The 27,224-nt window shown below is 44.9% G+C and overlaps 1 protein-coding gene across 3 annotated transcripts in view; it reads right to left on the reverse strand.

Moving 5' to 3' along the window:
- Positions 1-27,224, reverse strand: part of TMTC4 (transmembrane O-mannosyltransferase targeting cadherins 4) — a 63,649-nt gene that overhangs the window by 24,876 nt on the left and 11,549 nt on the right. For 2 of the 3 annotated variants that reach the window (XM_060079799.1, XM_060079798.1), the window contains exons 4-8: positions 26,758-26,974; positions 21,993-22,080; positions 3,383-3,480; positions 401-493; positions 18-182 (exon numbers count right to left, since the gene is read on the reverse strand). In XM_060079799.1, coding sequence (XP_059935782.1) covers positions 18-182; positions 401-493; positions 3,383-3,480; positions 21,993-22,080; positions 26,758-26,974 — 661 coding nt within the window. The remainder of the gene's footprint in view (positions 1-17; positions 183-400; positions 494-3,382; positions 3,481-21,992; positions 22,081-26,757; positions 26,975-27,224) is intronic. The other variant, XM_060079797.1, reaches the window with a different exon arrangement.

Here is a 27,224-nt window from a genome sequence, read left to right on the forward strand (position 1 = left end):
GCAGACTCAGGACTCACCCTGACCAGCATGCTACTGGCGAAGGAGGCAGGGTTGTCGACTTCGGTGAAGGCCGGAGGGCCGGTGCCCATGATCTTCCAGCGCACATAGAGCACCCCTGTTCCCCCCAAGGCCAGGAGACTCATTCTGAAGAGGAGGCCCTCAGTCCTGAGCACGCCAGTGTTCTGGAAGGACACCGCAAGGCCCCTGACGTCTCAGAGCTTTCAGGCCACGCCAGGTACAAAGGTGCAGCAGTTCTGGCTGAACCGCACCGACACCGTGCTTTAAAGGGCTGGCTATTTTAGAATTCAAAGTCGCAAGAAATACTTTGAAAATGGCATTTTAAATCTGCTGGTACTTGACATTTAACACATCTGGGCTGGAGACCAAAGCAGATACTCACCTCTAATGATCTGTCCTTATGTAGTACCTTCCGGACCATTTCCAGAACATTTAATTTGCCTATCACCAAGATGTCAAAGACGGCATTCAAACCCTAAGAGAGCAAAGCAAGGAATCAGCGATGGGACAGCCTAACTCTGATTAGGTAACAATTATCCGTCACAATTTTATTGCTGAATCTAGACAAGAAATGTCCTGGATTAGATCATCACAGATGACCTCTTTAGCTCTAAAAACAAAACCAAAAAATCCTATCGCTCCTATGAAATGAGCTCATGTATTATATCAAATTCATTATCCAGTAAATCCCCGTTAGTCTGCACATTTGAGTACTATAAGATGCAGGAGAGCTAGACCTTTGGGGTTCCCAGGAGAAGTTCTGCAGTTCTTCCATTTTTTTCTTTACTATAAAAGTCCCTTAGTTGTAAGAGCCAACACCTGTGTAGTGGTCACGCCTAAGGAGATGAAGGCAGTCATCAAGCTTGAAACTCCAGCCAAGTAAGTAATTACACTTCAGGAACCCCAGGTGCTGCCTGATTTGGGCAAATGCCACGGAAGAGAGGGAGCAGAAGGCAGAGTCTCCGGTGGGGCTCCGGAGACCTCCCAGGTTCACACTCCTGGTTGTCCGCTAGATCTCCCTTCCTGCCGGGCACACAGCCAGCCCTGCAGGAAGGCACGGTCACGTGACTGAGTTCCAGCCTATGGGATGCGGGCAGAAGTGATAACGTGCCATCTTGGAGGTTTGGGCATAGACTGGGGCACCCGACCCCCTCGGTTTCCTGTCCTGCTGTGGCAGAGATGATGGAGATATTCAGAGTGACACTGGAAACCACACCCTGAAGACGGCAGAGCCTCGGCCAGCCTGACCCCACTGCGTGGAGGACAGCCACCTCTGCCCACAACTTTTAGGGGGATGACAAATAACTCCAATTACGTGGAGCCACTGGCCCTTGGGAGTGTGGTACTGCAGCTCCGCTGAGGCCAACAGCTTCCAGTAGCATCACGATAGTTCTTTTCTAGCAGGTGATGGCTGCCCTTGAAGCTACGACACCCACAGTCACAGGCTGAAGGCTCATCTGGCCTTGGACTCTACTCTCTACCCTGCAGTGGACTTCCTACAAACGTGGCCACCGCAAGCAACGTCATGTGGCCGAACTCCCTGCCGGAAGCAGGTGAAGTGGTCAGAACATACACTGCGTAGACGGTTCAAGCTGTCCCTCGATGACGGGGCTCTTTTTAGTATGGGGCTTCGTGGCAAAGATCATAAATCATGAGAAGCCAGTGGTAATTTGTGGTTTTCAGAGCAAGGGTGGCTTCCCTACGTAACCCCCTCCCACAAATGCTGGGAGCCATTAATGATCCAATACACAGGCCAGTGCTGCGTTAATCACTTCATAGAATCCTGATTTTATCCACCCATTGGATGAATGATTTTAGTGGGTCACAGAGGGCCATTTCTGCCTGGGCCTGAACCATTTTCTAGAAGGCAGACGCTCCCTGTTGAGCTGCGCTGTCTTCTTATACCGTTTGTTCTTCTGCCTGGGAGCTATAGGACCGTCACCCAGGGATGACGGGGTCATGTCGTCACGAGGACTGAGCCAAACACGAGTCTGGCACTCCCTCCTCCTTCCCGTGGAAATTCATCATTGAAATGTCCACATTCTAGTCAGATATTTTTGAAAGCTGCTCAATTTCACCGTATCTTGATTCATGTAAATTCAACCTAATTTTGTAGTGCTTCTCAAACATTGATGGACGTAGGAGTCACCTGGGGGCCTTGTTAAGGGGAGATTCTGATTCAGCAGGCCTGGGGTGGGGTCTGAGATCATGAATTTCTAATACCCTCCCAGGTGGCGCAGCTGCTACTGGTCCTCAAAACCCACACTTGGAGACAAGCACGGGTTTACGGCGGTGTTTCCCGCAGGTTGACTTCGTCCTCCCCCTCCCACCAGGGGGTGGCTGGCAATGTCTGGAGACATGCTAGGTTGTCACAACTGAGGGTGGGTGTCCTTCTGGCATCTAGTGGGTAGAGACCAGGAACATATCCTATGACACACAGGACACGCCCCAAAGAAAGAATGATTCATCCCCAAATACCGGCGCTGCCAAGGTTGAGAGACACTGGTTTAGAGCAAACTTTAAAAAAATAACTCATGAAATTCAGGTATCTTTGCACAGTAATTCTATGCCATTTCCTAGCTGGCTAACCTTAATCTTACAGACCAAGCCCAATAAAACCACTGATCTTTGCCTCGGCTGGTGTCAGACCCCAAAGAGCTCGGACCGCTCTTTCTTTCCCACAGCTTCCGATACGAGCCACACCCCCCCCCCCCACATCTCTGTTTTCCATTTCTCTACATCCGTGCACAGCCCTAATGTCTCAGTTTCCCTGTAATAATGTAAGGTGGGAAACTGGCTGGAATGGAGAAAAAGGAGAGTGCATTTCAATGCCTCTCTCTTTTTGGGGCTTCAACTTAGATCGGACATAGGAGGCGCATGCCTGGACTCTTCGGAGCCCTCTCGTCTCCCCTCTGATGTCTCCGGGGGAAGCTGGGTGTAACATAACGCACATCAATGCGTGTTTAATCGGGACCAGGAGCAGAGGTGGGGTCAGAACACTGCTGTATTTAGAACACTGCTTTATTTAGGACTGCCGAAACACGAGAGCACCCCAGAAAAGCCACAGCAGTCTTGTTTCTCTTTTCCCTAGGACCTCTCCAAGAGGGCTAATCACCGCTTTTCACGAACTGTCCCCACTCCGTGTCCACCAGTTCTGATGAGAGGCAACTGAGACAGTCAATTCCCACGCAAACCGCCAGGGGCAGGACAGCACAGGTAATTAATTGGTCCAGAACGGTGTAGGACTGAAGGCCGGTAACGGGGTGCAGTAGAGGAGGTCACAGGGGCAGGGCAGCCCCAAATGTCCTTACGGGAGGGAAAGGGGGTGTAGGGAGACAGGCCCCGACGGCACCTCGGGTCTTACCAGCACAGTGATCCCTTGCTCTTTGCACAGCATGGCCACTGCTCCCAGAAGGATACTTAGCAACACCCAGAACGTGGAACGCGTCCCCTCCTTGTTAGCTGCCAGTCAGGAGAAATCACAAATACAAAAGTCATGCGACATAGCTCAGTCTTGTTAACACCTGGAACTAAAATTCTAAGCATGCACCTTCAATAGCCACAATTTAAAAACAGTTTGGTCTTCGGACAGCATTTCTCTGTGGGTGAGTGTGTTAGACCCCCATTTCTGGTTAGACAGCACCCTCTACATGGCACACACATCCCCTTCTCAAGGGGACCCCAGCAGGTGCCCAGAGCCTTTGGGAGGCACTGTAATGCAGCCCTGGCCACAAAGACATCTCAAGGCAGAGTCCCCAGGGGGCAAGTTCCTTCTTCCCACCTGGCCAGTCACCTAACAGGCCATTCTGACAGGGCGTGCCGAGAACTCCCATTGGGGGTGTATGCACTGCATCTGGTTGCACAGGACCCAGCAGTCGCTGCTGCTGTCCCAACAGGGGGCGACGGGAATCCCCAATCTGCTCTGAGAATCTCGACCACTCCCAGGGTTGGAGTCCAGCACTGCTCTGAGAGTGTCCACCCCTTCCAGGTGGAGTCTGGGCTCTCTGAACACCTGGTGGCTTAGGAACCTCTGCTCTGCTACCATCGTGGAATAGCTCTGAAGGATGCAGGATGCAGGACCAGTGAGCCCACATGCATGGACACTCAAGCATCAATGGGAAGCCAAAGCATCACCAGAAATGTGACTGCTGTAGTAAGCAGCTTGGGTGGGGATGAGCTCCAGTGATAAGTGATGGTCCCTAAATGGGCTTCTGAGGAGGGAGGGTCTGCTATCCACTGGCGGGTGGCTGGTGGATGCAAGTTGGGGGCCAGAGCTGAACTGCTCAGGCGGAGAAGAAAGGGCACAGTGATGCTCCTCTCTGTTCCTCTGTGATACCCTCACCTCCTCATTGAGGGAGATGGTGAACAAACATTTAAAAAAGACCTAAGTTTAGCACCCCTATGTTCACAGCAGCACTGTTCACAACAGCCAAGACATGGAAACAAGCTAAATGTCCACTGACAGATGAATGGATAAAGAAGATGTGGTATATATACACGATGTGTATACACAATATATACAGTATTTGAGTAATATACACAATATTACTCAGCCATAAAAAAGAATGAAATAATGCCATTTGCAGCAACATGGATGGACCTAGAGATGATCATACTAAGTGAAGTAAGTCAGAAAGAGAAAGACATGGGACTTCCCTGGGGGCGCAGTGGTTAAGAATCTGCCTGCCAATGCAGGGGACACGTGTTCGAGCCCTGGTCCGGGAAGATCCCACATGCCGCGGAGCAACTAAGCCCGTGTGCCACAACTACTGAAGCCCGCATGCCTAGAGCCCGTGCTCCGCAACGAGAAGCTGCCGCAGTGAGAAGCTCGCGCACCGCTACAAAGAGTAGCCCCCGCTCGCCGCAACTAGAGAAAAGCCCGCGTGCAGCAACGAAGACCCAACATAGCCAGAAATAAATAAATAAATTTACAAAAAAAAAGAGAGAAAGACAAACACCATATGTTATCACCTATATATGGAATTTAAAATACGACACAAATGAACCTACCTATGAAACAGAAACAGAATCATGGACATAGAGGACAGACTGGTGGTTGCCAAGGGAGAGGAGGTTGGGGGAGGGACGGAGGGGGAGGTTGGGGTGAGCAGATGTGAGCTTTTATATATAGGATGGATAAACAACAAGGTCCTACTCTATAGCACAGGGAACTATATTCAATATCCTGTGATAAACCATAATGGAAAATATTTTAAAAAGAACGTATATATAACTGAATCACTTTGCTGTACAGCAGAAATCAACACAACATTGTAAATCAACTATACTTCAATTTAAAAAATTAATTAAAAAAATAAAATAAAAATTAAAAACACCCTTAAGTTTGAGGTCGGGCAAAGTGAACCTGCTTGGAGGAGGTGCCCATTAATCTTGGGTCACCTCTGCTTAAAACCAGAACTCCTGGTCTAAATTCCAGCTCTGCCATTTACCAAGTAACCTTGGGCAAGTTACTTTTACTAACCGTCTCAGTGACTTCATCAATAAAATGGGGGCAACATTACCTATATATTCCCTACTTGAGAGAGAAAAAATATATAGAAATACCTGGCCACTTGTGTTAAAAGTTACATAACTATGCTTGTAAATGCAAAACATATCTCTGGAGAACACACAAGAAACTAACTACAGTAGTTTCTGAACAGTTTTAAGAAGAAAAATTAAAGGGAGGAAGTCTTACTTTTCACCGGGTAATGTTTTATACTGTCTAAATTTTCTTAACTATGTGCATGTATTAAAAACCATACTAAAAACTACACATTAAAAGAAATCACTTGGGGGCTTCCCTGGTGGCGCAGTGGTTGAGAGTCCGCCTGCCGATGCAGGGGACGCGGGTTCGTGCCCCGGTTTGGGAAGATTCCACATGCCGCGGAGCAGCTGGGCCCGTGAGCCATGGCCGCTGGGCCTGCACGTCCGGAGCCTGTGCTCCGCAACGGGAGAGGCCACAGTGGTGAGAGGTCCGCGTACCGCAAAAAAAAAAAAAAAAAAAAGAGAAATCACTTGGTATAGTGCCGGGACCCCAGAAAGCATTCAGTGTTTGTTGCACATGAATCAGCAAAACCACCCCAGGTTTGAGGGAGAGGGTCTTCCAATGGGGCTTTGATGCAAGGGGGTGGCTGATCTCTCACCTTGTCACCAAAATGTGCCAAGCTTGTTGTTCAGTGAAAAGATGCACCTTGGTTCTCATTAAACTGCTTGAGCAAGAAACCAACAATTAAGGGGTGTGTGTGTGTGTGTGTGTGTGAGATGCAGATCCTGAGTGAAGTGAATATGTAAGAATCATCAGCAAAACCCCAGGATGAAAGTCCTGGGCTCCCTGTCCTGAAACAGCTGTGGGGTCTGGGTTGGGAAGTGCTGCGAGCCTTGAACTTTCTACGTGTGGGTGGAGACTCCTCTCAACATATCGAGGGTCTGCATCCAGCCAAGCCCCCTGGTCTCTCAACAAACCATGAACAGGACTGATCCCCATGCTGCCAAGGGCCCAGCAGGCTGGCGGGGAAAGTGTCCTAGTCACAAACAGGCTATGATGGCTGGAGAGATTCGGAAGTCAAGCAAAAGGACACAAAGGCCAACATTTTCTGACCCTTTCGGCTTTTCTTAGGACTCTCCGTATGTCAAATTTCCTAATTTAATGTACAAACAGGCAGAATTAATAGAATACAGAAAAGTTTTATTTGGCTGTATAGTTGAGGCATCAGAAGGCTTTTCACCAGGCCAAATGATCAACAAAGAAGAAAGCCTCACCGATTTGGAATCCATTGTCCCATAAAACACAACGAACACTCTTGCTGTAAGCCTTTCCAATCCTTCCTGCTGCTGACATGATAAAAGGGTCCCAATGCTGAGAATGGCATTTAAGGCCTTGCTGCTGGGCGACACAGCCTCTCTCCGGGTTCCCTCGGTCTATATTCCAGGCACACGGGTCAACCTGCTCACTGGGCTTTGCACATTCCACTCTCTTAGGCTAGAACGTTCCCGGCAGAATCCTGCCGTCTTATTCAGCTGCCAAAGGTCACTCAGGCTGTGCGACCCACCCCCTCTCTCTCGGGCAGCCTCCCTTCCCAATTCACTGGGCTTTATTCACAGTTAGAACAGCAAGTGGTCCTACTGTGTGCACGCCTGACTGCCCAAGGGCAGGGTCTGTCTCTCACACACCCCGGTGCCCCTAACTGACCCCCTAGATCAAGTTAGGCCCAGCGTAGCACCTAAACTGCCCTCAGCACAATCAATCGCTACGTTCGCCTCACATTTTATTGCACATGCTTGATTTTTCTGTATTTTCCCCAGATGGGGTTTCTCACCCTTGGCACTGCTGATGTTTGGGTGGGTCAGTTCTCTGCATTGTAGGATGTTTAGAGCCTCCCTTGTTTCTACCCATGAGATGTCAGTAGCAGTTCCGGCCCTCAGTGGTGACCAGCAAGCAGGTCAGACTTTGTCAGATGTCCTGGGGGGTGGGAGGGGATCACGCCCAGTTGAGACCACTGCACTAACCCAGTGCCACTCACAGCGTGTGGTCCATGGACCCGCCCTGAATCTTGTAAGGAAGGCAGACTCTCAGGCCCCACCCAGAACCTCGGACTCAGAAACTCGAGGGTGGAGCCCAGCTGTAAGCCTTTGAACCAGCCCCCAAGGTGATTCTGATGCTAAAGGTCAAGGAGCATCACCCTAGGTGGGAAGCTTGCTCACCGCTGCATCCCGGGCACCAGGCCTGGCTCTTTGGAGCAACTCCTCCAAGCTCCAGAATCCGCAGCACCTGATTATCTACCGGAAGGGGCGAGGAGCTGACGAATCACAGAACAACAGTGTAGGAGTAGCTGGAGCGCTTTTGGAGGCTGTGCCTATAATCTCCCTTGCAGTGATGGGAAGGCCGGAATCCCTTCCAAGATGTTTCCAGCAGGGGGCCACGGGGCCTTGACTTCAGGACCGTCAGTGATGGGTGTCACTTTCCGTGACAGCCCATTTCGGTTTTAACTTTGGGTCGTGTAACACGCTTTCTTACAGCGAGCCCACGCCAGCCTCCCCCCACCTCCTGCTGCCCTAGAGCAGTGCCTCTCCAGTAGCCCAGGTGGCACAGTGCCTGGGAGCCAAGTTCTCTTTATCGCAAACCACTGTATATCGGAATATTTAGTTCCATCAAGCAAACTATGGATAATTTCACTTGTAGAAATTAATTACGTTTTATATGTAATACCAAGAGATCACAGTTACGAGCCACAACGACAGAGCCTTGTTACCTTAGACATGACTGCACTGGGGTGTTTACATATTTATTGGAATTTATTATTGTTTTTTGGCCCTGCCGCTTGGCATGTGGGATCTTAGTTCCCCAACCAGGGGTTGAACCCGCACTCCCCGCATTGGAAGTGTGGAGTTTTAACCCCTGGACCGCCAGGGAAGCCCCAGGAATTTATTATTTTCTTTGGGCATTTGGTAGCAATCATTAGCAGACAAGTGTTCACAGACACCAAGGCTTTAAAAAAAAAAAAAAAAAAAAGCCAAAATAACCCTAAAGCTAACGTATTAGTTAATTCCTTTTAGGATATGATTTAAAGAAAGGCCTCACATGTTTTAGCAGGTGAGCACAAGGGTCCAGCTGGCAAAGCAGAGGTGATGACATTCACAATGCTCCATGCCAGAGCATGGGTACGCCCATGCCTTCTGACATACGACAGTGATGGATGGAGGGTGACAGTGTAAGGCTTGTCCTCTCCATCCTGGCATATGTGTGTTCACTTAGCCCTTCCTCTGGTAACACGTCGTCCTGAGTCTGCGTCCAACCACTTCCAGGATTTTCTCGTATCAGCAGTTTATATGCAAATAGAACCCTTAAACGAACCCATTAATTACCATGGAGTCTCTTCCACAGGGTAAAAGACACCCCAACCCCAGCTCCTATGCCCCTACCGGCTCCACACCTCCCTGCATGGGAGATGGCAGTGTAGGCTGACCTCAGCCATTTGTTTTCATGTCCACCAAGCATCAGGTTCAGTAGTTCACTAGATACCAAATGGAGGGACTTCCCTGGTGGTCCAGTGGTTGGGACTCTGCGCTTCCACTGCAGGGGGCATGGGTTCGATCCCTGGTCGGGGAACTAAGAGCCTGCAAGCTGTGCAGTGCGACCAAAAAAAAAAAACCAAATGGACTTCTCCCTTCCTCGCCCCTTTACCTGGATTTGATTTTTTAAGCTTCTACCCCCACAATCTGTGTTCATACCTCTTAAGGAAACAGAATATGATTTCCCAACGTAATGTTCCCTGTTCTTAACATTAAAAGCAAGTCCCTTGATTATTTTATATTTCTTCCTAGAAAAACTGAATTAGCTTGTGTTTTACTTGACTGTAACAGGGATTAATTTCCCCCCCACGGACCAGTGGTTTTGGATAGGAAAAAAATTCCCAGTTCCTCCATTAAAACACCCAAAGGACTGCTCTTGAAAGTACTGCATTAACACAAAGTTAAATTACTACAGGGCTGTGGAAGTGATGGGCTCACGTTCCACTTGTCTGGAATTTAAAATGGATTTTTTCCTTAGTTGGCTAAATCAGAGATTTCACTGAATATAGAAAAATAACGTATAAAAAACACAACCTTCAGGTTCACTGATAGCCTTCTCCCTAATCTCACCCCATAATTTCACCACAAGGGACTCAGACTCCCTCCAACTCTCCAATCTTTCTCACAGTTCCTCTGGGACAGCCCTACTCTTTACTTTTCTCTTATACTTCTGATTTTGTTCAAACATGTCCAGTGTGGAAACGTGCGAAAGATGAAGATGAGTCTTTGCTGAAGAAGTTTCTTCCGTTTCAGTGTTTATTAAATATGAGTGTCACTTCTCAACAGTGGCAATTTCAGGGACCAGTTATAAACCCAGTGATGGCTTCACATTCAGAAAACCAAATTCTAGACCGCCACTGCCCAAGAGGAGGTGTGGCAGTTACTGAACACCTGAAATTTACCTCTTAACCTATTGAGATGTGCTGGAAGGGTCAAACACACACCTGATTTTGAAGACTCCGTATGAAAAAAAGAATGTTAAACACTTCATCATTTGTACACTGATTACATGCTGAAATTATAATATTTTTGATATATCGGGCTAAAAATGTATAGTTAAAATTCATCTAACCTGTTTCTTTTTATCATGTGGCCAGCAGAAATTTTGTTATGACCTGAATGGCTCACACTGTATTTCCTATTGCACAGCACTATTTACACCATGTGCTGAGACCCAGCTCATTTAAGAAATGATCTGCACAGCTGTGTTTGTATTCCAAGTCTGCCTTTGAAAAACTCGGAAAATACGAAATTCGTTGCCTATTTAAATCCAATTATTTCTCCCCAATCCCTACCAGATTAGCACTTGATATGTTATCAGGAGTCATAAGACTAAGCATGCACATACACTTCAGTTTTCCCACAATCCAAACTAGAAAGCTGGGTGCAACTAATACAGTTGACTCTTGAACTGGAGATTCAGGGCCCGACACCTCGGTGTAACTTCACAGTCAGCGCCCCATGTTCCTCGGTATCCAAGGTTCCACATCCGCGGATTCAACCAACTTCCAGTCCTGTAGTACTGAAGTGCGTATTGAAAAAACTCTGCCTACAAGTGCACCCGTGCAGTTCACACCCATGCTGTTCAAGAGCTAACTGTAGCTTTAAACTATTTCATATAAATCAAAGGGGTCCTCTTTACGAATGTGTTGTATATGGGTGCATGATAAACCAAGGCCAGCCTACACAGCATTGATAAAGTGTTTCTACTACTGGGGGCAATCAAGAAAGGCCTCATAAAAATTAATCAACTGGGAAAGTGGTCCTGAGTTTGGGGACAGCCCAGCCTAGCAGACTTCTGGTAATAAGACCTCCTCTAGCACAGTTTTACCCATGTAATTCCCCAATTTAAGATTTTCTTTGAGTATTAATTTGTCAAGGTGACTAACGCTAATAATTGCCAATATATACAGCTAATCTAGATAAACTTGGACTTGTGTTTTTATATGTTTTTACTTAATAACTAATGCAAGCTACTCTTTTATTTCCAACTTTGAGCATTTTAATAAGGCAACTGAAACAGATAACAGGAGGCCACCTTGCATACAGCTGGCACTCAGTAAATATTTGTTGAGTCAATGGTTTCATTTATTTCCATGTCTATTAGAAGCCTTACTATATTACTATATTTTGAAGGCAATTATGAGATGGTATTTAATACCAAAAAGTTATTAATTTGTTAATGTGAACAAATACAGCCAGAAGTCAAGTCTTTTCACTTTTTTTTTTTTTTTTTTTTTTTTTTTTGCGGTACACGGGCCTCTCACTCTTGTGGCCTCTCCCACTGCAGAGCACAGGCTCCGGACGCGCAGGTTCAGCGGCCATGGCTCACGGGCCCAGCCGCTCCGCGGCATGTGGGATCCTCCCAGACCGGGGCACGAACCCGCATCCCCTGCATCGGCAGGCGGACTGTCAACCACTGCGCCACCAGGGAAGCCCAAGTCTTTTCACTTTTAATTTAGTCTTTGAACCCCCTCATAAGGAAAGAATCTCCATCATGTAAGAGACTCTTTTTCAAAATAAATTATTATTTTTTTTTTTTTTTTTTTTTTTTTTTTTTGCTGTACGCGGGCCTCTCACTGCTGTGGCCTCTCCCGTTGCGGAGCACAGGCTCCGGACACACAGGCCCCGCGGCCATGGCTCGCGGGCCCAGCCGCTCCGCGGCACGTGGGATCCTCCGGGACCGGGGCACGAACCCGCGTCCCCTGCATCGGCAGGCGGACTCCCAACCACTGCGCCACCAGGGAGGCCCAAAATAAATTATTATTTTTAAAATTTATTTATTTTACTTTAATTTTTTTGGCTGCACTGCACAGCTTGTGGGAACTTAGTTCCCCGACCAGGGATTGAACCCGGGCCCTCGGCAGTGAGTGTGCGGAGTCCTAACCACTGGACCGCCAGGGCATTCCCTAAAATAAATTATTTTTAAAAAATGACATAAGTAATATTAAAAAGGCATAAGAGAAACTGATTATTTTAGTTTTAAATTTAGAATTAACTGTTAAAAACAGTAAAAATAAATATCCTGAGAGGCAGATATCGCCTCCAGTGCAGTTGCATTTATGAATTATTTTTATTCAAAAATATCTTCCCCAAATAGGGAATTCTAACTGGTGCATAGCTCTGTGTAAGCATCTCAGGCTCAGACAGAGTTCTCCATCTCATCTCCATCCAGTCTGCTAAATTTTAAGCACCAATGACCCAGGAGAGGAAATTTTTTTAAAAACCCTAAAAAGCTATTCTTACACCACGCAACATCTCTCATCACTTAAGAACACAACTAGGACAATTGTGCAGCATTCGCAAACATCAACACTTTATAATCCAGAACTTAATAAAGACTGGTTTAGAAAGTGTTTTCTTTGTTTCAGTATATGTCTCTGTTACCTGAGATAATCCAATCACTTAGGTAAAGGGAGGCAAAGGCTAATAGGCAGTGGGGATGGGGGTGGGGGAAGGAGCACGGGGCGGGGGGTGGGGCAGGAATAAAACACCCACACGCACTAACAGAAAGACACTTGTCAGTGCCAACACCCACAAGTGCCAACAGATGTGATCAATTTAATGAAGCGCTGCGCCTCGGATTTGGCACTGCTTTCAAGTGGGAGGCTCTTCTTTCAGAAAAAAGCATCACATTGTAGGAGCTACCCTCTTCACCACTCGACGCCTGGCATCTCTGCTGCCTTAAAACTGGCACGGCGTGGTGTGTGTGTGTGGGAATCACTCCACCCTGACAGGTGGCCCCAACTCCCTCTGCCAGAGCGACACAATGAGCATCAGATTCTCGTTCCAGAAGTGGGAGCCAACCAAGCAGTGCTTCCACCCGCAGAATGAGAGAAGTCAGACGCTGCCGTCCTAAAATACAAGACCGTTTTGGGAGAATCGAGCAATGTACGAACCACGAAACACGAAAGAGAGAAAAGAGAACACACATGAATACTGATGTCACAATTCAGATGGCAACGACCCCAAATCTAAAAACAAGTGTCCTAGACTATGTGAGTTACACGATTGCCCGAATTTCTTTTAAGCAGTGTAATTCTAAGTCAAAGAAAAACATGTCTTGAATCACAGTGGAAAGCAGGAGGAAATGAGACCCCAAGAATCAAGAGTTATCCTGTTTTAGCTGCCTGAACTATGGTAAGGAGAGCAACACAACAAATAAAGTTTAAGAACTTAGAACAGTGATCTGAGATCTTGTGTTTCATAATAGTTTAGAATTTAAAATGGTTATTCTAGGTTTGTAGCAAATTCCTTCACCTCTTGAAAAGATTCTCTCCTTCCCACTATAAATGAGACTAATGAAATTTCTCTTCTTTGTCTGAACTCCCATGAAACAATATTTTAAGGTATTCGTTTATAAAAGAAATTGTTTCTGGCTATTCTACCAAGTTTATCGTGCAAAGAGATTACCTGTTTCCAATCCAAAATATGTACTAGGCTTTAACAGAGAGAAATGTTGATAGGATGTCTTATCATCAGAATAATACTTGTTGTTTCGGGCATTCAGAAAAAATAACCAGTGCACCATCAACTTCATCTGACTTAGCGTTTTTCTTTCTTTATTTTTTTTAAAGAATAATTATCCTTTCTTTATAAGGATATTTTCTTATTTAAAAAAAGATTCTGTTCCAAAAGATGTTGCTTGGAGATATTCTATGTAAGCATCAAAAAAAAGAAAAAAAAAAGAGGCTGACAGAAATGCTACACGAGATTTTTTTTTTCACTCTCTAAAAATGCTAGGATTCCAGAGGTTAGCACAGAATTGCTTGGTAATAAACTCAGGCAATTAAAAATTGTCCAGAGCTTTATAATAAAGATACTGCATCTATAAAGAAAGCTAATGGGGTTATCAAAAAGAAATGTATCCTCTGAAAGAGTTTTCTAACAAGTTAAATCATTAATTTCAGAGCACTCAATTTTTTGTTCCCTTATAAAAAATATTAAATCTGTTCTTCTGTAAAAACCCTTTTCTTAAACTTCAATTTTATGAGTAATGAATGCTAGACCTTTCTTTGAATTTATGTTCAGGTCCAAATAGAACAAAGACCAGGTCACTTTAAACTAAGTTTAAACAATAAACAGTGTTTATTATTATTTGTATCCAATAAGTACCGGACTGAACTTCTACCACAAAAAAGTTTTGATTCTCAGCTGCACACTTACAAACATGTGGGCGACCTGAGTCGCTGGGGCGAGGACTCATTGCTACCATGACACGTGTTTGCCCTTGGCTTTTTGTACAATCCACGCTGACAAGACAGCAGAAAATAAAGACGTGTGACCATTTCTTAGGGTATCGCAAAGTCCAAATGAAAATATACACACCTGAATGTTCATTAGTATCAAGGGTCCTGCTTTACTGCACTGAAGGAAATTTAATAGAGAGTGGATAAGAGAAATTAGCATTTTAATACAGAACTACCATATGGTCCAGCAATTCCACTTCTGGGTATTTACCCTAAGGAAATGAAATCACTACTTCAAAAAGATATCTGGGGCTTCCCTGGTGGAGCAGTGGTTAAGAATCTGCCTGCCAATGCAGGGGACACGGGTTCGAGCCCTGGTCTGGGAAGATCCCACATGCCATGGAGCAACTAAGCCCATGCGCCACAACTACTGAGCCTGTGCTCTAGAGCACGCGAGCCCCAACTAGTGAGCCCACATGATACAACTACCGAAGCCCGTGCACCTAGAGCCCGTGCTCCACAACAAGAGAAGCCACCGCAATGAGAAGCTCGCACACCGCAACGAAGAGTAGCCCCCGCTCATCACAACTAGAGAAAGCCCGTGCGCAGCAATGAAGACCCAACGCAGCCAAAAACAACTAAATTAAAAAAAAAAAAGATATCTGGATCCCCATGTTCGTTGCAGCATTATTTACAACAGGCAAGATACAAAAACAATGTCTCTATAGACAGATGAATAAAGAAAGAAAATATGTACACACACAACAACACACAATGGAATATTACTCAGCCATAAAAAGAAGGAAACCTTGCCATTTGCGACAACATGGGTAGACCTTGAGGGCATTATGCTACGTGAGATAAGTTAAACAGAGAAAGACAAATACTGTATGATCTAACATATATGTGGAATCTTAAAAAAAAAAACCCACAAAACTGAACTCATAGATAGAGAACAGATGGGGGAGCAGTATGAAATGGGTGAAAATGGTCAAAAGGTATAAACTTCCAGTTACATGATAAATAATGAGTCCTGGGGATGTAATGTACAGCATGGTGACTATATAGTTAACAATACTGTATTGTACCTATGAAAGACGCTAAGAGAGTAGACCTTAAAAGTTCTCATCAGAAGACAAAAAATTCTGTAACTCTGTGTGGTGATGGATCTTAGCTAGACTTATTGTGGTGACCATTTCACAATATGTACATATATCAAATCATTAGGTTTTATACCTAAAACTAATACAATATTATATGTCAATTATATCTTCATAAAAAAGAAAAATAATGAAACGTACATTCCACGGCAAACAAACAAAAAGAGAAACCGGCAGTCCCAAGGTTACAGTCATCAATTCTGCATAAATGCACTAAGAAAAGAAGGGGATACTGACGGAGTGCTTGCTCTGAGGTGGTCACAGTGGGGAAAAGAGAACAGGGGAGAAAGGAGAACCAGAGCCCTCTTCTTGAGCACTCTGAATAATGGACACTTCCTTTCAATCAAAATACACTGAGCTCTGAGCCCTTCGAGGGCAAAAACTATGTCTCTGACACAGGGCCTGGTACAGGATGCCCTTAAAGTTTGATTAATCATTGGTAAACGAATGCATGACCCAAACTGATGAGCCTCTACGTGATTCTAGAACAGAATCAGAAACAGTGTCTTATCATGAATGGGTAGGGATATTACTGCTTCTTCTCTGTAAAGGTATTATTAGTTTTGAAGCCCTTGCTCAGCTTAAAAAAGGACTCTCAGCCCCCATATTTATGAAGTTGAACATTAACATGATGTTTAAGAATTATTCTAGAGAGTTGTTCTCTATAAAACAAGTAGTCTCTGTTCTAAGCCTGTTGAAAAAGGATGGAAAATCTAAAACACAGAAGAGTTGCTGAAAACAGTGACTATCCACAGAGACCAAGAAAGGTGCTACCAGACTTTAGCAGTGGTTCCAGGGTATTGAGACAAAGGGGGATTTTGGAGTTGGGGAACGGAGGGAGGAGGCTGGCAGAGTGGAGGGGCTGTTCGGTGCTGCCCGGCCGAGCGGAGCAAGGTGGACAGGGCTGGGCATCAGGTCCCAATGTCCTGCCCTGCTCTGCAGTCCTGAGGTTACAGCAGGTGGGGCTCAGGGCACAGGACCTTGTCAGGAGGGGTCAGAGAAGTGCTTGAGGTGTGGGACACAGGGCTTCCCCCAAGCTGGCTAGTAACTGAATGTAAGTCTCTCTCTCAAGAATCAGGCATATGACCCAGCAATCCCACTCCTGGGCATATATCCAGGGAAAACCATAATTCGAAAAGATACATGCACCCCAATGTTCACTGCAGCACTATTTACAATAGGCAGGACGTGGAAGCAACTTAAATGTCCATTAATAGAGGAATGGATAAAGATGTGGTACATATATACAATGGAATATTACTCAGCCATGAAAAAGAAGGAACTAATGTCATTTGCAGCAACATGGATGGACCTGGAGATTGTCATACTGAGTGAAGTAAGTCAGACAGAGAAAGACAAATACCATACGATATCACTTATATGTGGAGTCTAAAAAAAGGGTGCAGATGAACTTATCTACAAAACAGAAATAGAGTTACAGATGTAGAAAATAAACTTATGATTACCAGGGGGTAAGGGGGGAGGGGTAAATTGGAAGAACTGGGATCAACATATAAACACTACTATATATAAAACAGGTAACTAATAAGGACCTACTGTATAGCACAGGAAACTCTACTCAGTACTCTGTAATGGCCTATGTGGGAAAAGAATCAAAAAAAGAGTGGATAGATGTATATGCATAACGGATTAACTTTGCTGTATGCCTGAAACTAACACAACATTGTAAATTGATTATACCCTAATTAAAAAAAAAAAAAAAAAGAATCAGGTCACTCTGTGCCTCAAGACCAGCAACGAACTTGGGAGATAGAATTCAACCATTCCTTTGAGAGTCTGTGATGTGGAAACAGTGAGTGGGCACTGGAAATAACAGTGAAAACCAACTCAAACGCTAGAGAGTGCAGTTGAGGGATGGCTGTTCTCCTCCATCAACTTTAAACTCCCAAGAAAGAACGATTATGATCTGCAACTCAAAGCCTGTGTGGGCAGGTGGGCACAGTCAGAGGACAGAGAAGACACAAAAGTCCACGGCCAATAATAACTTTCTGGGGCAAGACACTGAGGTCTGGCTGTGTGCAGACAGGTAACCTCCTGTAGCTTTGCATTTTCCAAAGACTAAACAAGCTGCGGGGGACGGCAAAGGGTGGTACCAGTCTGGAGGTGGGTCCCTTGGTCCCACTTTAATTGACTCCTTCCTTTTCCTAAAGGGGGTTCAGGTGCATGGGAAGGTGGGACAGCCTGTAAACAAGAGGTCAACGGAGAGTCTTCTTCAAAGGCTTCCTAATCGATCTATTCATCTTCTTACCATTCCAAGTAACTCAACCAAATGAAAATCTGTTCATATTCTTAAAAGCTTTCCACAAAAGCCATGCCTACCACGGCCACAGGTGTGCGAACATTAAGTATTTCCAGGTGAGCTTTCTCGAAAACATTTACATACTTAACATTAAAGGCCTATAACAATCTCTTTACAAAATCTCTTTCCAATTTAAAAGTAAACATGCTACAAATGTTAAAAGAATGCTACCAGACCAAAAACGAAAAGTTATATCACTACTAAGAGTTAATATACTAGAGTTCCATTAGTACTAAAATATACTTCATCAATTTCTCATGAATCAAAGTATTAACTGAAAAAACATCATATATTAAGCACTTTTTCCTTTGGTATCAGTTTCCAAAGGCCTTATTTTAAAAATCTATCTTTTGTGTGGATGGCTCTTGGAAATAATTTTATAATTTACAAACAAATGAAAAAAAGACATATAGTTCAGAATATGTACATTTGTGAATTGGAACACAGAAAAGGTTAGCAAAAGGATCCAGGGAAAGAATATAACATGTCTGTAGTGTTTCGCCATCCTGTGAGGACACTCCATTAAAGGAGGCCAATAAATGCATCAGTTCACTTGCTAGAAGAATTTTTAGTCTTCTGATAATTTTTCCATCATTTCAATAAGAGCAACCTTTAGAAGTAGTGAGAAATTTTATTACATCTCCTAAATGATGTGTGTTTGAACGCTGAATCTATCAACATTTAGTACGTTCTTCAAAAAGCTCTTTTGATTTCTTTGAAATCCATTCAGAATAAGGGAGTAGTTACTTTAAGGGAAGATATGTTAAAATTAATAAAATGATACTGCACCAAACTTTTGAGATGTCTAGGAGAAAAGCCAACAGACTTAATTTTTAATTTTCTTCAAGAAAAATACAACTACTGATAAGTTGTTATCCTACCTAACTGCAAATTCAGATTTAATTGCCATCTTAAGAACACAATATAACAATACAAATACATAAAATGCAAAAAAAAAAAAAAAACTGTAACAATGCAAACAATACCACTGTTTGTAATGATTACGATGGTGAGAAGTAAATGAACCCGCTCCCTCTCCCATTACCTATGGAAACGGCTGGGGCTGGTGCAATTCCCCATCTCCCACCCCCAGACCCCTGGGGGCTGTGTGTCTCTTGGGAGTTTTACAATCATCACAGGTGGGGAGATCCAGAAGAGCTTCAAGCCCAGAAGAGCTGGACATGCCTCATCGCTAAGTTAACTTTCAGTCTCAGGAAGAAAAGTTACGCCCACAATTTTCTGTTCTTGAAGCTGTTCTATTTAGCTGTCCCCAAACTCTCTGCCATATCAGAAAAATGATGAGTCACAGGAAAAAGTGGTGGTATGATAAAATAATAATAATAAGAGAGGATGGGGAGTGGGTGGGTATGACCCAGTCCTGAGTGAGCATGGAGGTGTGGGCCCATTGGAGTCACCCTTGCACTGTGTCTTAGTAGAGTCGCAGGTTTGAGGGAACAGGTACTTTGAGATATACAACCTGAGCCCTGTGTTCAGCTGTCCAGGACAGGATGGAGGAGAGGCCCTTCCCAATCGACCCTTGGAAACTATGGATAGTTTCATACAGATGTTCTAGGTATATAACTATGAATACCTAGAGCATCAAAACAGTATAGCCTGCCCTGGAAGAGTTTGCAGCCCTGCCTAAGTCTTTTTGTAGAAAAAACATAAAGGGTTAAAAGTTATCTATTGCTCTTTTTAAAAAACACCTTTTGTAAAGAGCGAAAAACATATTTAAGTAGAGATGCTGATACAGGAACTCATGTCTCCATCACTTGGCTTCAACATTGACTCCTGACCAGTCTGGCTTCAACTAAATGCCAACATGCTTCCTGCTTCCTCTCAGATTATTTTGAGACAAATCCCAGACTTTATACCATTTCATCCATAAATATTTCAGAGCATGTGTCTCTACAAGAAAGGGATTGTTTTTAACACATACCTTCGATGCACTATTACACCTAACATTTTAACAATTCATTAATAGAATTGAATGGACCTCCTATTTATTTTTAAAGATTGTTTTGACAGGCTTGACTCGCTGGTCCCTTGAGTACAGGGAAGCAGAACACAATGTAGTTGGCGCTGGCTTTGAAGTGAGTTAAGACTCAAAGGTGAACCCAGTTCTGCCATAAATAGCTGTGTGATACTGGGTAAGTTACATAAACTCTGAGTCTTACATCTGAAAAACAGGGAAAGCAAGTCAACCTATCTTAAAGACTGTAACATAATTAAATGAGAAAAATATACACACACGCACACGCACACATGTGCCAGTAGATAGTCAATAAATGGCAACTATTATATTAACAGCAAACATCTACCTTCATAAGTAAAAATACTTCCTGCTGGGAACTCCCTATTACTCTTTACTAAAAAACCTTTTGGAACCACTAGGATGGTGACAGTTACCTGTCTGTCATGTCCCAGGGGTTGGCAAACTTTGCAAAGGACAGTTAGGCTCTACAGGCCAGGAGGCCTCTGCTGAAACTCCTAACTCTGCAAAAACAAATGGATGTGCCTATGTTCCCATAAAACTTCATATATAGTCACTGAAATGTGAATTTCATGTAACTTTATTTTATTTTATTTTTTTTTTGCGGTACGCGGGCCTCTCACTGTTGTGGCCTCTCCTGTTGCGGAGCACAGGCTCCGGACGCGCAGGCTCAGCGGCCACGGCTCACGGGCCCAGCCGCTCTGCGGCATGTGGAATCCTCCCGGATCGGGGCACGAACCGGTGTCCCCTGCATCAGCAGGCACTCTCTCAACCACTGCGCCACCAGGGAAGCCCTCATGTAACTTCTAATACATCACCAAACACTATTCTCGTGGGATTTTTACCCCCAATCATTTAAAACCGGAAAAAATCATTGTCAGCTTGGGGGCTGGATTTGGCTCAGGGGCCCCTGTTTACCAACCCCGAGTGAGCCCACTTCACCAGCCCCAGCGGACACAAAATCCTGAAGGAGTGGTCTGCCCTTCCTCATGAATAAGACGGCAATTTACCGGAGGAATCCAAGTACAAGCATTAGTACATGAACAATAACATTAAGGCCTGGCAGGGGACTGAACCTAAGCTTTGAGAAATACTGTGGAAGAGACTCAAGGAAACCCAGGTACATCAGTGTCAGCTGAAACGGCCCTGCTTGAGCATTCCATAGGGATTATCCCTCTCACCTTCCCTTTTCTTCCCCTCTTCCCCCCAAATATAAATTGACTGTGATATATAAGGAGAGTTCTACAGTCAGGAACTGACTTTTTTTTTTTTTTTTTTTTTTTTTTCTTTTTTTTTTTCGGTATGCGGGCCTCTCACTGTTGTGGCCTCTCCCGTTGCGGAGCACAGGCTCCGGATGCGCAGGCCCAGCGGCCATGGCCCACGGGCCCAGCCGCTCCGCGGCATATGGGATCCTCCCAGACCGGGGCACGAACCCGTATCCCCTGCATCAGCAGGCGGACTCTTAACCACTGCGCCACCAGGGAGGCTCAGGAACTGACTTTATAACAGAAGTTGAATGCATAACACCATTGCTGGGGCCGGCACGTATAAATGCTATGTAAGCTGAATGTACTGTATCCAATTGCCACTACAAAGCAATCTGGAAGGTATGGTCTGACTTGGAGGGAATCAGAACCCGGATGAGTAGAGCTGTACAGGGATTCTCCTAGAACTCTATCAGTGCACGGCTGCACTGCTACTAATAACCAGGCAATTCCCCCTCTCCCCTCCACACACATACAAACTGGTCATTTCAACTCTGTTGTTTCCAACAACGACTTTCTCTTTAAGTATCAATGACGCAACAATGAAAAAATAAGAACCTCACAGTCCAGGTGCATATTCATAGCTACACATTTTACCAGTTTTCAAGGTTTTTCGCCAACAGGTTTTAATTTTTAAAAAAATCTTAAGTTTCTTCCCTCCCCCTTCAATTTTGCTGGAAATAAAAACCACAAAAATCAATCACAACCGCTTCAGCACCAAGAGCAGAAGCTCTGGGTTTCAGGACCCAACAAGGTGCTCCCTGAATACTGTGACCATGGAAGCACAAGCCTTCGTATTATTAAAAAAGCAATGGAGTTACAGACATCACTAAAAAGAGCTGATATCTTTGACCCACATTCCTTCAAAGCGATAAACTTACATAAACCGACATTTCCCCATCTGTTAGAACACCGCTCAGCAGGACAGAAACACGAAGAAGATGCAAAATTAAGAAGGCAAAATGTCATGCTTACTTTCTCTAAGTGCTTTACAGTAGCCAAGGAAAGATAACAGAAAAAACAGGGCAGCCAGGAGGTCTGCACAGCCGACAACAGCAGCAACCTTAAAAAGGGCAGAAGAAAAGATGTCTGTAAAAAACATTTAAACAGAACTTTGGAAACACACAAACAACCCCTTAGAAATAGAACACAAAAACCTTATCAGACTCGGCCATCTATTGAAACAATCCCCGCAACTGTGACGCTTCCCTGGGGTCTGATCTGACAACTGATTTTCTTTTCACTTTTGGTCTAGGACTTGGGTCAGCCGCTTCCACAGGAAGGCTGGGTTGGCTCGAACCCAGGGAAGGTTCTTTTGTGGGCCACACACAGCCAGCGATGCCCACGGGACTCAGCACGCTGCGCCCACAGCTCCAGAGGCCTCTGCTCTGATCAGGTCCCCATGGCGAATTTTCAACTGGAAAATGGTATCAGCTCAAAGGGCACGATATTTAAAAAAGAAACCTTGATTGGAAACATGAAGGAAAGGTGGGAAGTCCATGTTACAAGTCATCAGGCAGAGAGAATAAGACACAGGGATAACGTTGAAAGCTGCCTCTGCCATGTTTTCCTCCCTTCAGACCAAAACCAATGAAGTGGGTTAACCTGGAAAGCAGAACGCTTCAAAAGTGGCTGATGAGCCAGATGAAAAAAAGAATGCAATTTCTACCATTTCTTCCCCACCCCGCATCTTCTACATCTGACGACTGTCCTTCCCTTCTCCACCTTAGTGACAATGAAGCAATATAAAATCTGTGCTTCATCTCTTTGAAGCTGATTATTCCAATAATTGCTTTAAAGATTTTCATGGCAACGAAAGACCCAGAATTCCGCTCATGAGTTTAGTTTACATGGCGTTCTTGACTAACTAGCACCTGGATGGGACATACGTCAAACCTTTCACTGTGATTCTCTAGGTATCACTTTAAGGGCTGGGAAGTTCATCTTTTCTTAAAGTGAGATATATGATAAGTCAGACACAGAGTAAAGACTATCCTACAGATGGAGATGAGGGAGTATACAATGAATATGAAAAGTACTGTATTTACATACGATTCCCAGGTGCGTCTACAAGCAATAGCTAAAAGGAATGCCTTTTAGAAGCAGTTTCCTGCTACGCTGGTTAGATATGACATTCTGAGGCAATCATCCATTCCGATGGTGAACTGCTGATGGAGGGGCACGTGGCAGCCCAGGGGGTCACGTGATCGCTAAGAAGACTGACAGATGAGTCCAACCTGTGAATGCCACGCACGTGAAACAACCTCCCGGGAAAGAAGCTAAGGGCAAACAAAGGTTCAACAGATCTGGGCCAAGTATGCCAGCATGCCAGAGGGTTACTTCATGCCAAGTATGCCAGCATGCCAGAGGGGTTACATTACTTCATGAAGGCAGTGACTATGTAATAAGATTTCTGGAATCCTCTGGCCTGTAACTCACTCACTCAGAGACACCGTGAAATCGGGGATGCAGCGAGACCCAACACAGAGCCGGGCACACAGTGGGTGCTGGGTCACTGTCCGTTGCTGCGTGAATCCCAAAGATGCTTCTGTAAACACTGGGAGGGTGGGGGGGTGGGTGGCAGAGGCGGGGCAGAAAGCAGCGGACAGAGGACACAGCAGCTCAGGGTGAAGCAGGTACGGGCTCTGCAGCTCCGGGGTGAGTGATGGAGAGAGTGGTTGGTGCTCTGGGCCCCCCATCAGGACCAGAGACGGGTGGGAGCTGTGGCTGTCTACAGGGCCTGAGGATGGCGGGGAACCCCAAAGCCTTTCAGAGGATAAAGTGAGCAAAGCCAACCCAGAGAAGTGTATCCAAAAAGGTCCTTAGAGCAAGGGGGTCGAGGAAGCAGGGGCTGGGGGATATGGAGGGTCAGGGAACAAGGTTTCTTGAACTGAGTGAGGGGGAGGGAAGTGGTTTGGATAAACACCAGGAATAGGGGCCCAAAAGGCCAGCCTAAACCACTTGTTATCTGAGTGGCTGAGGTACATTAAAGACTCCCACTAACGTATATAATATTGTAAATCAACTAAACCTGAAAAAAAAATAAGACTCCCACTAAAATGAACTTTAAACTTCATAAACTCACTTTAAAGCAAACAGCCTGCCTTTGGCTCACTGAAGATACTCCCAAGTCTTAAGCAATGTACGTCACATTGTCTGACCAGAAGAAAAACAAGTTTTAAAAAGTATGGCAAGTGTTTCAGAGTAAAGAGTATTTAGTCCTTCAGTGAATTTTTGGCATAGTAATTAAAGAGAGATTTCATAGAAAAAAAATTTTAAAGGCTACCCAAGGAGGCACTGAGTTTAACTGTTTGGGGAATGGGCATGGGTACGGAGAGATTTTATTTTTCTTTTCAGATATTTGCGTATGTCTTTTCAGGCAAAGTTATTTACAAAGGCTAATTTTTTTTCTTACAAATCACCTGAAGCACTCACATGAGAGTTTTCTAGAGAAGTCACTGCAACTCCCCGAATCCATACAGCAGGAGGTGGTGGAGTTTCCCCACAGGGAACAATTTGCACTGGGGCCATGGAAGGAATGAGGGGAAGGGGAAAGGGGGAATGTTCCACCATCTAATTCCTTCAGTGTTAAACTCTGGGTTTATTGGATGGGCAGGGTTATTAAGGAGACCCAAGCTTCCCTCTTTGATACCCGAATTCAAGTAATTGGAAATTTTCACCAATGCTTGGTGGAAAAGGAAAACCTACAATAACACTGGTGTGAACTCCCTGGGGCCTCCATCCTGGTCTCTAAACAGACAAGAGGGAAGGAAACCCCCTCTCTTAGCTCTTCTCCCTCGCTTGGTGATCCAACCCACAGCCCAGAGCACAGGGCGCTTCCTCAGTACTGGCCCAGAAAGCTCTGAGGAACTCTCCTTCCAGGGTTTCCTTGGGTGGGCCTGGTTTTTGCTCACTGTTAAAGTGGGTTAAATGTAGAGCGGGAAATAACAGCAGGGTATAGAGAGGGTGAAAACAGAATACCGACTATTTGCCAAAACGAGGGAAGGTGAACATACAAATGATCTGTTTTAGAAATGCTATTGTTCCAGGACCCGTAACTTTTTCTTACAATTTGAGTTTGCATGGCTTTCATGTAAAGGAGGGAGAGGAGAGATGAAGACATTTTTCAGATATTCTCTTTTCTCCTACAGCTGGACCTCCCTTGGGTTAACATGTTCCCACATTGCATTTAGAGGTGTGTGTGTGTGTGTGTGTGTGTGTGTGTGTGTGTGTGTGTGTGTGTGTGTGTGTTTGCACACATCCAGTTATACTTGTCAGCACTTCAAGTTTTTCTGTCAACTAACTTCTCATATTTAAAAGCAGAATTTTAGAAACATTTCTTTGGTTAACAATTCAAGTATTTCATTTTGCTTTTTAAGATTACACAAAATTAGACAAGGACCGAAACAGTAAATCAGTATTTTTGCCAGAAATTCCCTTATTTCTGATCAATGTGCACAACACTATTATTTAGACCATAAAGAGAACTTGCATGGAAACAAATTCTAATTTGATCACAAATCTATCTATCTATCTATCTATCTATCTATCGGTATTTATCTTACGATAGTTCCCAATCCCTTAAGTCCTCTGAATTTGCCGAAGTAAAAAAATTATGAGACTTTTAAAAAAGCTTTCAAGTAGTAAGATATTAGAAGGAGGTTGTGAGAACAATCCTGCAATCTTTTTAATACCAAAGAACAGAGAGTTTCATAATATTAACAAAATCAGATGCTAAAGGCAGGAATTCCGCCCAATATTTTGAAACTGACTTCAAGATGCTCAATGCAACTGGTCAAAATGCAGGTACTTAAATACATACCGAATGCAGAAATCTATTGTGGAGAAGCAAGAAGGTCCATGTGCTATTTTATACTAGGTACTTCACACTTACAGAACGAATCACTAAAGTCAAACATGCGGACTTACATTTTCAAAGGGTTCCATGGCGGTGGGGTAGGGTGGTTCCTGAAAACCTCACAAGTGTTTGGTTAAATCCCAACGGAGTTTGCACCGAACACATTCAGCAGCAGCTCAACGGATTAAAAGCAGGAGCTGCCTGACTACATGGGCTGAGAAGCCAGGTGGGGAGAATCCAGGAGCAAGTCCCAGCAGGACGCGGGGACCCGCTTTCCAGGTCAACTCAAAGCATGCTGGTCTCTCCTGGGCTCAGGCTCGGATGACCGGATCTTAAGTTCTATCCCTGCATCACCCAGCTACGTGACTGACCTTGGTAAGTCCTTAATTTGTCCTCCCAGGCTGCTTCCTCTTCTGTAAAGTGGAAATTGTTATGCCGCCCCAGCTGATTCCGTGGAGTTTTGGTGACAATCATATTAAGTATAAGAAAGTATTTAGGAAGTTATAAAGCTCTCAGCTAACATCTGAAAGTTGAATCAGACCCAACCTGGAAGAAAAGTAATCTCAGACTCTGGTTTTTAGACCCCAAAGCTGGGCAAGACTCAACATTCATACCTTCACAATGTAGTCATATAAGGAAACAGAAAGTATCACCAGAGATCATGCCACATGATCATTATACAGTCTTCGCCCATAGGGGACCCTGTGTTTGCCCTAAGAGAGACCTGTTAGCCCTACAAATCATCGTTCCAAATGTCTGAAAGCTTGGGCTTTCTACAGCCATACGAGTATCCGAGGGAAGCCTGTTTTAGGGAACGAGCCGATACGGGGACGGCCTGTCCTCCTTACACCAGCGCAGAGGCGGTGGGCGGACGATACTTACACACTCGGTGTGCACCGGGTGCACAGCAAACAGCAGGGCAGCCAGCAGGGACGACCTGGGGGCCAGGTTTAGCCTCCGGCCCTTACTCGTGTACTGCAGGCCCCCAAACAGCACGGAGAAGACGTCCACCAAGAGGATGGAGATGCCGCCGTGCAGGAGGATGTTGACCACGTGGAAACTCACGGGGTGGAAGCCTCCCGACAAATAGCAGTTCATCCTGCAGTGAAAGAAGGGTGTTCACACCAGAGGTCCAGCAGCACGCGCGACAAAATGAGAGCCAGCTGAAGGAAAACCCCGGTGCGTGAAAATACTAAAGGGAGAAGAGAAAGTGTGCAAGCTTGACAAAAGTGGCGTCAAGATAAATAATGCCTGTCGAGCTAAGAAGGCTGGAGAAGAGGTAAGAACATAATTAACTGCAGAGCGGAAAATGTAAGGTAAGGGCATCTCAGAGGAGTGGGACAGAAAAT

The sequence above is a fragment of the Mesoplodon densirostris genome, chromosome 17, assembly GCF_025265405.1.
Source record: "Mesoplodon densirostris isolate mMesDen1 chromosome 17, mMesDen1 primary haplotype, whole genome shotgun sequence".
Taxonomy (NCBI): Eukaryota; Metazoa; Chordata; class Mammalia; order Artiodactyla; family Ziphiidae; genus Mesoplodon; species Mesoplodon densirostris.